General features: G+C 42.8%; 1 protein-coding gene across 3 annotated transcripts in view; it reads left to right on the top strand.

Moving 5' to 3' along the window:
- Positions 1-12,417, top strand: part of LOC119164353 (tenascin-X) — a 44,196-nt gene that overhangs the window by 12,771 nt on the left and 19,008 nt on the right. For all 3 annotated transcript variants that reach the window (XM_075871490.1, XM_075871488.1, XM_075871489.1), the window contains exons 7-11: positions 2,938-3,249; positions 3,809-4,129; positions 6,910-7,221; positions 8,743-9,063; positions 10,809-11,120. In XM_075871490.1, the coding sequence (XP_075727605.1) occupies positions 2,938-3,249; positions 3,809-4,129; positions 6,910-7,221; positions 8,743-9,063; positions 10,809-11,120 (1,578 nt within the window). The remainder of the gene's footprint in view (positions 1-2,937; positions 3,250-3,808; positions 4,130-6,909; positions 7,222-8,742; positions 9,064-10,808; positions 11,121-12,417) is intronic.

The following is a 12,417-nucleotide window of genomic DNA, read 5'->3' on the forward strand; positions in this document are numbered from 1 at the left end:
TGGCGTCGCACTAACAGTCCCAAAGATCCAGTGTGGGTGATAACACGTTAGAAGTAGCGCCGTTACCGCCAACACTGGATTTCTGGATGGTAACACGTTACAATGTTCGGTAACTCAGTAACCTACTCGTTACAACTTTGGAACTGTAACGGTCAACGTACTTACGTTAACATTTTTTTGGTAACGTCTAGTGTCATGTTACACCTTGCTTTTTCTTCTTGTTGGCGCCGTTTTCCCAGACTTCACCTGATCAAATTTTCTTGGCACAGTGTCGAGAAACTGCTGGCCTACCAGGCATTTGCAAAGAATGCGTGGCTGGAAACGGTTTTGTTCGTGAAAATCGCGAGCAAAAATTTTTCAGGATACGCCGACTCGCTGTGGGAAAGGTTGCACCATCGCCACTCATTGTTTGAAGAAAATCCGCAGAATCCACCAACAGAAAGTGTACAGACATGCTTTTCGTGAAAGTGTGTTGTAGCAGGTGGATTGCTGCCACCGGAGCTCTCTGTCCCAGAACACATGGTTGCTGAAGGAAAGCGCACGGGCCGGTTTATTTCATACCACGTGGTCATTGTGATTCTTCATTCATGAAGGGGAGGGAGGGTGGGATAGAGGGGCAAAAGAACTTTTTCAAGAGACAGCGTGAACATAAAAACGACGTCTGCAAGTTCCAGTGCAACAGGAGCACATTCCCTACAGGGGGGCGAACAACCATCGCATCGAATTAGACAACTCCTGCATATACTATTTGGAGATACATCGCGATAAGCGCCTTTTTGAAGGATTCTAGTTCATCCAGGAAGAGACACTTGTGAACTTGAACCAGTCTACAGGTGTGCTGCCGATCGAGAGCCTGCCCCAACGTAATTTCCCGTATCATGAAGAATAGCGTAATCCACAGCCTTCAAAAAAAAAAACACGAGAGGGATGTGAAATCTCGAACTTTTTCTTGCAGTGCGAAAAAATGTTTTCACTGGCTATCCTAATTGGCATTGTTTCTACTAAAGTCCATTATTGCTGCTTTTTAACGAATGCATAATTTGCACGTGACGTCAGAGATAGGTTCTTAGCGCTGCGTACCTGAAGATGCTGGCTGCCATGACTTTCTATCGCATTTGAAAGTGCCAGTGCAATGAACGGCAGAGAGTCCTACACCTCTCGCGTTCTTTTATGCTATCCTCGCTTTTTTCTGTTCGCCAACCGCGCCAACGCGGAACATGAAGAATTGGAAGGGGTACTGGCACTAATATGATGTCACCGTTTCTTGCTCCTCGCGGCCATGCAAGAGTTCACCAAAGTTCACGAAGTATCTCAACTATCTGGTCCCTGAAAATGGTGACCACTGTGACGTCTATGCAAGTTATACATACTATTACTAACCATGGTTACCGATAGCTACACGGCATACATATTAGCAATTACTCTGCAAACTACGATTATCGGAAACGGGTAATTGGCCTTTTACTAGTGCGAGCTTCACTCCAAGTGGAGATCGCAGAAATCAAAAGTTGTGGCTCTTGGACACCGATATTGTCTGCTGCATGCTGGTAGGCAATCTCGGAGGCCTCTGTAGGCACGTATATTTGAAGCAACCGTTTGCCTGGCATCGTTGTTCTGTCGAAAATGAGCCAATCCCGCAGGCAGTGTGCCACCACAGGATGTCCAGGAGGGGAAAGGGGATCGGGGGCGGGGGTGAGCGAACAGGGGATTAGTGCAGTAGACTTCAAATATTAACAAAGAAATGCCTTTTGTCGTCAAGTCGTCTTAGACGAAAGCATAAGGAAGCGTGTGTCTTTCATTCATACGCTTTATTTTCAAAAGCTTTTCAGGTCATTTCAAGACACGTGACTGTTTTGTGTGCGAGTCTCGGTCTGAATAACCTGTCCTATATGTACGACAACGTGCTTATAATGAAAATAATGTGTGGTGGTAGACCGATGGCCGTACCAGCGTTTACCATTAGGCTGTCTGCTTTCATATTATTTTGGTAATACACCCATGATATAACTCTTTTAGCACGCACAAAAATCAGGACAAGAAAGAGACAGGCGAGTGCTATCTCTCAACTAATTTATTTTTGAAAGGAAGAAAATATACAAGGACCCGGAAATCAGGTCAGCGCATGTGCAAGTCATGTGACAGGCAAACATGAAAAGACACGGCTAAATAGAATTCCAGAACTATGCTTTCTATCTTAAATAAATTAGTTGAGAGTTAGCGCTCGTCTGTCTCGATCTCGTCCTGCTCTTTGTGCATGCTAATAAAAGTTGTAACATGGATACATATCAACTCACCTAGCTATCTGTTTTACTGGTAATACCTGTTTGGCATTCTAAAGTTGTGATAACACCATCTTTTGCTTCAATACTTCAAGAGAAGGGTCACTTTGTGATGATCATACGCTGTACGTATTCGTAGGCCGATTTGAACCGCTTTGGTACGTCCTTTTCGCATGATTACCACCTCAAATTTGAGTAATTTCATTCTTTCTTTAGCCATCTTTCGAACTGCCCCACCCCTTCCCGCTGTGTAGGCTAGGTTACCAGTCTTCCTGAATTGGTTAACGTACCTGTCTTTCCTATTCTTTCTGTTCTTTCCTCTGTGACGCGAACATTCTTGTGAGCATTCTTGTGAGCATTCTTGTGAGCATTCTTCCAGCTGCTGCGACTACAATGTTTTGATAGATGTTTTAAATTTATGCATACAATTATCGCACTAGCGCATAGATCGAACAATACACTGTTTATCTTTTTTTCAGTTTCTACACCGCTTTTTTATTTTCTCTCATGCATACGTTCTTTTATTGTATTGTGTTGTCATTGCGAATGTCAGAAAACGTAGAAACTTCATAATTATTTTGAGCAGTTAAGTCACAAGTGGCTCTAATTGAAGAGCACCTGTCATCCGCTAATTATTTCCAGTATTCATCTTCACCAGATCCAAGTGAACCCAGGAGTATCAAAATGGTGGCAAAATCACCAGCAGTGACAAGACTGGAGTGGCAGGCGCCAGCTAATTTGCACGGTGTTCCTGACGTGTATTGCGTAAAAGTGTGTGAGGTGTTTGCATCATGTGACGAAAACCAGAACATCAGTGAGTGTGCCAAGTACGAGACACGGGATGAGTGGTTGAACATAAACACTACTGCTGACACTTCGTACTGCATCCTCATCACGGCGAAGACACAGTGCGGCCTGAACGTTCTCACCAGCCTCCCAGCGTCGCTGGAATTCAGAACACCTCTTTTTGGTGAGTGCTTGTTTTTACCATATGTGTGTGTAACTGCGCGTGAGAATAGCACACCAGAAATATAGAAATGCGCAATTTTCGGGGTTTCGTTACTGGATATATACATTGCAAAGTAAACCAGAGCACAAGTATTCAGGAATAGAAGACTAACCATAATCGCTAGTGCATTTACCCTCATTGTGTCTGAACGCTCTGCCACCCCAAGATAACATTTCCGACCATTGAGGGTGCTTGATTGTCAACGAAGATTGTCAATGATTGTCAATCATTGGGAATATTCTTTGCAGTGGTAACATATAGTTCATTGGCCCTCTACATATATTCGGAACTGAGACTTACTCGGGATAACGCGAAATGAACGTTGTCACAGGCATGCTTTGGTTGACAGCATAACATAAACATATTTAGTTATCACAATCGTGCAAGCTTTATCATATGATTTGTACTTTGGAATTATTCTAATGTATATTGCGTTCCTGAACACGCCATACGAAACTGAATGAGACAAGTAGCAATATTACGGCCAAAAATGACACCACAAGGTCGACATTCTTTGCAGAGCTTCCCGATGTATCCAACCTGGCACTGGTGCACGTAAAGAGGGGCTACGTAACCTTATCCTGGCAGCGGCCCAAAGGTCGCTTCGACTACTACTCCGTGGAAGTAACTGAAGACGAAGCTAGCAACAAAGGCGCAGCCCAACAATGGCGCCAACTGTGCTCCAACGGAACCATCATTCGACCCGACCAGACGGAAGTGACGTGCGGACCATTCGAGCCGTGCGCCAAGCTGTCATGCACCGTGCGTACGCATTTCAACGGACCACCGGAGCACAGGTCCCTTGGTGTCACTGTAGCGGATATATCGATCCCTGCCGAAGGTATGTCGGTGTACGCATTGTTTTTAGTGACTAGTAGTGAGGACGGTCTGGGGGGAGATCTGTGAGAGATGAGATGACATTCGTTGATGGTACTGACTCAGTCAGTACTGGGTGAACAGAAAAACTTCTTTAGAAAGAACAGCAATGGTTGTTCCTATGTGAAATTAAGGAGTCTAAATATCCTTTTTGGCATAGGTTTACCTGGACGTAGTTGCAGAGCACTTGGTTCCACAGAAATAGAATGTTTGGCAGGGCGTGTTGGTACTACTCATCTAGTGCACAGGGTTGATTTTGTGTGCATGAATCAAAAGACATACTATGATGAGGAATTTTGTTGTCTGAGCGTTAAGTTGAAGGTGAGTGGGAGAATACGAACCCATCTCTACATTTAGGTAAACAGAATTTCTCGGTGTGCATTACTTGCGCGTTGCATATATCTTGTCCCATTCCAACTTTCTTCTGGGGAACACCCTTCTGCACCTATTGGAGAAGTGGCGGAGAACACTTGCCGACAACTGAATTGCCGATGAGTATGCGAGTGTACACTGCAGAGTAATGTGTTAATATACATTTGAGAGAATTAATTCGCCATGCCGACCTGCTAAAATATGCAAATACGTCGTCTTTGCACTCAAACTTGCTTTAAGCGCCAGTTTTTGCTGTGGTAACATGGTAAAATTGCGCATCTCTAATGCCCATTGATTTGTTGGGATACGTGCATTCGACCCGAGTAGCACTCGCTGTTGGACTAGTTAGTGCGTGTCTGAATTCAATAGTCAATTTTGCGCCAAAATCACGTCCGTACAAACAAGCCCTACATATAGACAGGAGAGCTCCCGCCTTGTCTATCTGTTTTCTTGGCTTGTGTGGTCGTGATTTCAGCGCGAAATTGACTATTGATTGGACCCCTATTATAATGCGCAAGTGCGTTTTTCTGCACTGCATATTTGAGCAAGAAATGGCGGCACCCGTCGTGCTTCAAGTGGTCACTCGGTCCTAGTTCAACGTGCTGCGAATTTTATATCAAGAGAGTTTATATCAGGAGAGGTGACTCAGCATTTTCCACGTCAATGCGTAAGCTAACCGTGCTTGAAAAGGTTATTTGCAGTGAATGACTTTCCGCCATTAGTTGTTCAAACTGTATTGCAGCAAAGATGACTTTACATTTTTGAAAAGGGTCTACCTGCTTTTGCCTATATCAAGGGTCTCAAGCACGCTGCAGGAGGGCTGAATGCGGCCCGTAGACCTTGCTCTAGCAGCCTGGTTCACATGTCACTCTCTTCAGCTTATATATTAAAGAAAAAGTAAGTATAGTGAGGAAGTTACCAGCCATGGCCATTTCAAGCATTGTTTTTTTTATGGGTGTGGGCCGCCCCATTCGTACACTATGTGGTGAAACATAACAGTGAAGCAAGAATTGTATATTTCAAAATCGGCGTCTAAATTTCATTCATTCCGGAGATCTGTATTGATATATCTTTCGAATACACAGACCCAGTGCTGTTAAGAAATGACCCATATAATAGATATGAAGAGGCCCGCCTTTTGAGTGACAGCATTTGCTGGTTTTTGAACAAAATACACTTATCCTCCCCCCCCCCCCATCCCGACCTCCACCGTAATGGCCCTAGCAGGACGAAATTTGTCACTATAGCACGTTCGCCGAGGTGGACTTGAGACCCCTGGACCACAGCTGTTCAAGAAGCCCTCGCATCCCGATTTCTATCATAGTACATGTTATGTGGATTATTCATTGTGTTTTCACAAACTCGTTCAGCTCTTGTGCATTTTTTGGAACAGTTTACCCGTACTTGAACATTTTTATTACCAAGCGAGCAGCGCGAAAGTCAGGCACAAGTGACGCACTAGTAAGTCGTGACGCACTGGTAAGTCGTGACGTATTGGTAAGTCGTGAAGTGGTAAGTCGTGATGTAGATTGCTGTGGGGGTGTCTGTGTGCATTCGGGCGAACGATTTTGTTTTGTGATATGCTGCGCGTGCGGTGGAACCATTTCAGCTTTGAATTGCTTGATGTCAAAGCTTAATTATTTTTAGGGGCTTAAACTTTGGCAGAAGACGACAATTCAACTGCATGTGGCACGTGACTTCGCGCATGGTATGGTGAAATGGCTGTTATGCACTGTGGTTGTAGCCTTGTGACTTCAAGAGCTTATAACGTACTGGAGCATTCTACATTTTGAATGTTCATGCGTACACGTACAAAAGACACTTTACTTCTATTTGGGGCTGAAAACCACAAATTGTTTGATGACAATGCCCTGGCCCCCTTAATAAGGAAAGCTTTGTTACGCTGTGGGTAACATAGCGACAAAGCTTAACATATATTCGTTAAAACGTCATTATAGTCTGTTTTATCAGAGGTGATGCCTACGAAATGCGCAGATGAGCATTTATGACGATATTCGTGCCTACTTTTGCCATATAGGCCATCAAAGGTGAACATTAAGCATGTTTTCCGTGGTTTCCCATGCAGTTCAAGGCGCGAAGTTTTGGACAAGAGCTTTTCTCCAACATGCTGCCCAATCGTATGCCACCTTTCGGTCATTTTAATAACGAAGCACATGCGAGAGAGATATTTCAACCACTGAATAACATGAATATCTTGTTATGTGAGGCACATACATAGCCCACAAAGGGAGAACAAATACGTATAAAAACTCAATTTTTCGAGATGAGTGGATTATGCTATTTGCGTCGACTATTGCATTTGACTACTACCTCCCAAACCCGGGTTTATACTGACTTCCTGTGTTTTTACAGACCCGATTCCTGCAACAAACGTTACGATCACCCCCGAAACACCATCGCAAACTCGATTGCACTGGAGCCAGCCGCAGAAAAAGTCCGGTACGATAGAGTCGTACATCGTTAAAATATGCAGCACTTTCGAGTCTTGTGACCCAGATGCAAACTTGACCGATTGTGCACAACAAGTGACGACAGAGATGTGGACACTGTTTGACACCAAAGAGGACACCTCGTACTGCGTGTTGATTGCGGCGAAAATACGATGCGGCACGGACGAAATCAGCAGCCGGCAAGTAGCAGCAGAAATACGGACTCCATTATTTGGTAAGCATCTGGTACTCTGGTTGAAAACGTTATCGCTTTGAAGGACCTTCTTTTTACACTTTTGTTCAAGCAACTTTACGAAGAAGGGGTGCTGAAAAAATATTGCAAGTCCCGTGGCTGTAACATCACAGGTTTTCGTGAAAGGCGTTTTCTAACAGCTTTGCAGTCCATATATTACAAACTCGTCGTTGGCACTGCACTTTTCAAACAAAGTTACAGACAGCACCATTACGTGAACCATGGTCGCCCATTAGTTTAGCCATAATTTTCTTGTCTACTTGGAACTTATTCATCACCACGTTTAACATGTATTCATTGTAAAGGTATAAGCAATTGTACTGTTTCGAAATGCATGCTAGGTGTATGCCGTAGCAATGAGCTCACGAGTGATAACATGAATAGAGGGGAGGAACTTTTAGCTCAGTTCACTCCCCAGAGAGAAATTCTAGGCCTGTGTTCACACAGACATGATGCTTCTGACTGGCACGTCAACCCCCCTCTCACATCATTTTCGATTGTGTTCAATAGTGAACACGCTTCGCGATCGAAACGAAAGAGAAAATGGAACAATGACGTGGTTTTTACAACTACTTGACTTTGGACCCGGGATTCGGGGTGGTGAGGGTGTCTAGTAAAATTTTTTTGCAACTTGTCATGTCTTCAGCCTTCACTGTAATCAAAATTTTTCCAAACTACGGCGGCTGCATTTCCGATGGAGGTGGAAATGTTGCAGGCCCGTGTGCTCAGATCTGGGTGCACGTTAAAGAACCCCAGGTGGTCGAAATTTGCGGAGCTCTCCACTACGGCGTCTCTCATAATCATATCGTGGTTTTGGGACTTTAAACCCCACAAATGAATAAATAACTATATATTTTAAAGTTTGCATAACCACACTTCTCCTCTAGTTTAACAGTTACGGGAGCAAACTCAGCAAATATATAGCAACATTGGCCCCTTTATACGATTAGGTGGAGCAGCGCCGCTACCGTGACTCCACCGTCCCCTTTTACACACCTGTAGTCTCAACACCTTTAACGTCGGTCTCGACAACCTTAGATTTATTGCGCGGTACATTAGATGTATAGGCTCAAGGAACCCAGTAAACGTTGCTTAAGCAATCACCTCACAAAGTTGGCAGCCGCGTCACTTTACCTTCACCTATGTTGAAGTAGTATGCACTTTCTTTGCCGTAGAAGACGATCATCAGCCGGGTCATGATGACGTATACCCCCATACTGACATTCCGGTCTTAGGCAGGCCCAAAAGATAGATATAGGCAGGTGTTGACATCGTATGTATGGAACAGTTAGGCAGACACGAGGTATAGGACACCACCTAAGTCGACTTAAAATAGTTTTATATTGAACTCGATTCTCGGAAATAAGTGATTCTGACACCACCTACGTCGACTCAAAATAGTTTTATATTGAACTCTATTTTTGAAAACAAGTGATTCTGACAAACATTTCCGCCACGCTAGTTACGATTGCCCGGTTAAGATGTATGCGCTTTCTTTTTCAGATCTTCCAGACGCAAAAGACTTCAGAATACTCTCAGCTGTCAATAACACCGTAACTATTGCATGGGACAAGCCAGCGGCTCGGTTCGATTACTACTTGGTATACATTGCCGCAGAAGATCATCAACCGGGTCATGATGAATTAGGCATCGTGGGGTCGTGTGGGAATGGCACTATTCTGCATCCCAATCAAACGCAGTTTACGTACACACATATAAGGCCTTGCGGGAGGGTGAACATCACATTGCGGGCCCACCGGAACGGACCGACCGAGCGCACATCACGTGGCGTTTCTCTTCAAGAGGTCTTTATCCCCGGTGAAGGTTAGTGTTATTTTGTTGTCCTACGAATGCACTACGATTTTCTTTTTATAATTTACAGAGCAGTGTTCGATACGCCAAAGTGCAAGAAATTTCGTTTCACATTAAAGATGAAAATGAGTACCTGTCTATTTGAAGTTTGCTTTCAAAATTTGAATGTTGTTTTTTTAATTCGCTTCAGTTTGCTAAATTTTTTGACGTTTACTTCTTCGTTATTGTTTGGACCACCATTTTCTTTTTTTGCGCTGCAGAACGTATAAAAATAGAGTAGCCGACGGGATATAAACATTAAAGTGAGCAGAAGAAAAGACCTACCCGCTTGCAGAAGCGGCGATAGTCATGTACTGACGACGTATTCCCCTAAACTAGCATTCCGGCTATGTCTTTCTGCTCACAAGCGTGCGTAGGGCCACCAGTTCGATTAGCGAATTTAATTACCTCCTTTTAGAGGAAGCGACCTATAAAGAAAATACGATAGTTAAGGCTACATATAGATTATATTTTGCTACGTGCTAAAAACTTGCACATATTCATTCTTTCATTCATTCATTATTCATTCCTCAAAGACCCCAAAAAGTAGTATTACATTAGGGCTGGTTTTACAAAAATATAAAAAGAAAAAATATGCTTGGAGAAATGCAGACACTTCTTCGATGAAGTCAGAAGAGCAGGTGATAGTGGCGATATCGTAGGGCAGGTCGTTCCAAACTAGAGTTACACGGGGGTAAAAAAATATGAGAAAATGACAGTGTGCACTTTGTAGCGAGCAACATTTAAAAATGAGCGGTACAATGTGTTACTCATGCTTGTGGCGAGATGTATGGTGCGATGGCAAGGAAAGTGTAAAAAAAAAAGTCTGTGAAATAATTATGAGCTCTAAATGCAGTGAAAATTGAGATATTGTCAATTTGGTGTGCATTGTAATAAATTGAAGCTATTGTTTGTTATATGCATATGTCTATAGATAGATGCATTGACTTTATGTGTGTCTGATAAATCTCAAATTGTACCTGGATGCATGGGCCAGTGGAGTACAAAAAAATATTGTAAAAACTTGTGAAAACGACATACAAGCAAAATATGTTTGCGTTGCACTTTTGTTAGGTTTTGAGAAAGTTTAGTAGCATTTATAAGAAACCATTTTTTTTTATAACTAACCACTGATTGACCTTTAGGCTTCGACAACAAAGATATATCTCTACGTAGAGTATGTAGCCATCCAAAAGCATTTTAACCATCGGCGCTAGTTTAACAACCGCATTGATCCATGCAAATTGCGGTGAAGCAACCAGGTATAAATAGAGGACAACGTTTCTAAAACACACACCTTAGAAAGCACGCTAAGAATTAACGCACGTTAAAACGTACTGATATACATTAGATTTAATTGCTGCAAAATATCAGTGACGCGATGCGTAACGATCTTTCAATAACTCTGCATGACGGAAATTTTCATTTTATGAGCCTTAGAACATAGTGTGAGAATGAAATATTCATAAATATTTTTTGTGTTTATAACACAGTGAAAGAGACTTCTCTCGTAGATCGCAGGATAGTTCATGTGATATTTATGTGCTTCTCAAACAAGCTTATTGAAAGTCAGTTCTATATGTTTGTTCGTTTTTTGCTCTGTTGATGTTGTTCTTTGTGATGGCCATCCGTGCGATTCAACAAGTACCCCTTCTTCCCAATGTGAGTTTTCCTGTATTTAGTTAAACGAAAAACGTGCGTTATTCTTTTCTGTCCAGAACCAGATCCGCCAAGGAATATAACTATCGTTGTAAGATCACCGTCACTTACCCGTCTCCGCTGGGAGCCACCAACGAAAGTCTCCGGCAGACTTCTTGAGTACAGTGTAAAGATATGCACCACATTCAAGTCTTGCACTCGGGACGCGGACGCGGGTCACTGCACCGAACTTCAAGCGTACGACAGCTGGCTGGATTTTCACAGCCGTGTTGACACCAAGTATTGTGTCATGGTTTCAGCGAGCTCACAGTGTGGCGAGAATGTTCTGCATGGTCAACCAGCCATAGAGGAGATACGGACGCCTTCACTTGGTGAGTATTCGCATAGAATTAATTCCAGTGAAAAAGAAAGTACTTTTAACTACTACTAAGTACTCGAAGATATCCTCGCTGTGTAATGTTAGCGACACGTTGAATCAAAATATGTGCGTAGATGAATTTCTGTGGCTTGAAGCAAAGCTAATACTTTCTGAGCCTCTACTTCAAATTGCGTTGAGGAATTGGCTGTGCCTCTTTTTTAAAGATATTTTGTGGAAATATTTGGGCTGTATATACGCGAGTGATACATGCAATCTATGGAAATCTGCTAGAGGCACCCTTCAACACATTCTGGGGGATGTCGAATGTACCAAGGTCATATTATGGTCTTTTCGGAATATCTGCAGGTGCGGTTGTCGGCTGCGCTGCAAAATTCAGATTATAGGGACCAACTTTGGGTCGTCCAGTGGGATCTGGAGGCAGTGTGGGAGCAACAGCTCCCAGTGGCCATCTAGGCAGCCCAAGGCCCGGGCCATCCATTCGCGGGTTTTTAAATGAAGTTATTTCATTCAGTCTTTACCTAAATAGCAAGCAGATTTTTTTTTCAGTGAGGACTTAGCACTGAGGAAATTGAACCAGCATTTCTTCACAGGTAGTTATGTCAATATGTTGACAGCAGCTCATCTGCATCACAAACACACAAATCAGGCTGTGTGGAATTTCAATATCTTTTCTGAACAATATTGCGATGCTGTTTTTACATGAACAGCCATTTTGAAGTTTGTTTCTTCATGACGTCGTAATATATTAAGCAAACCGTTTGCTTGTTCAAAACGAAGTTGGCTATTTTGAAATAAAAAACATTAGGGGAATTCAGGTTCAATCGAGACATATCGTCCGTGATTTGATGGCCACCTGTACGTTTTTTTTTTTTCTTCAAATATCTTTGACTGTGGTGCAGCTTTTGTTAGACGCATATCATGAATTGAAGCTTTAAAAGAATAATTGAATCTCACATGTACAATAGTGAAACAGTATTATTTCGTGGAGCTACTCGACGTAGATAAAGACACGGTGAATTATTATACTGCTATAGCACACAAGTTGGATAGTATTGTTGAGACAACGATCGTTCAGTACTTGTAGTATTAAGAATCAGTATAAAATAATCAATAAATTGCGAGTGTTCTGGTAATTTAATGTCTTTTTGATTCGCGCAGTGGACAAACATTCAAGCGTTAAATATGTACGTTGTAAACACATCCACTTTCTGTCACAGTTGCAAGGCTCGCGATACTAACAAGGTTTCGGTTCAGAATCCTGGATGGGCACTTCCGTGGGAATGCTTATC

This window comes from Rhipicephalus microplus, chromosome 8 (genome assembly GCF_043290135.1).
Source record: "Rhipicephalus microplus isolate Deutch F79 chromosome 8, USDA_Rmic, whole genome shotgun sequence".
Lineage (NCBI taxonomy): Eukaryota > Metazoa > Arthropoda > Arachnida > Ixodida > Ixodidae > Rhipicephalus > Rhipicephalus microplus.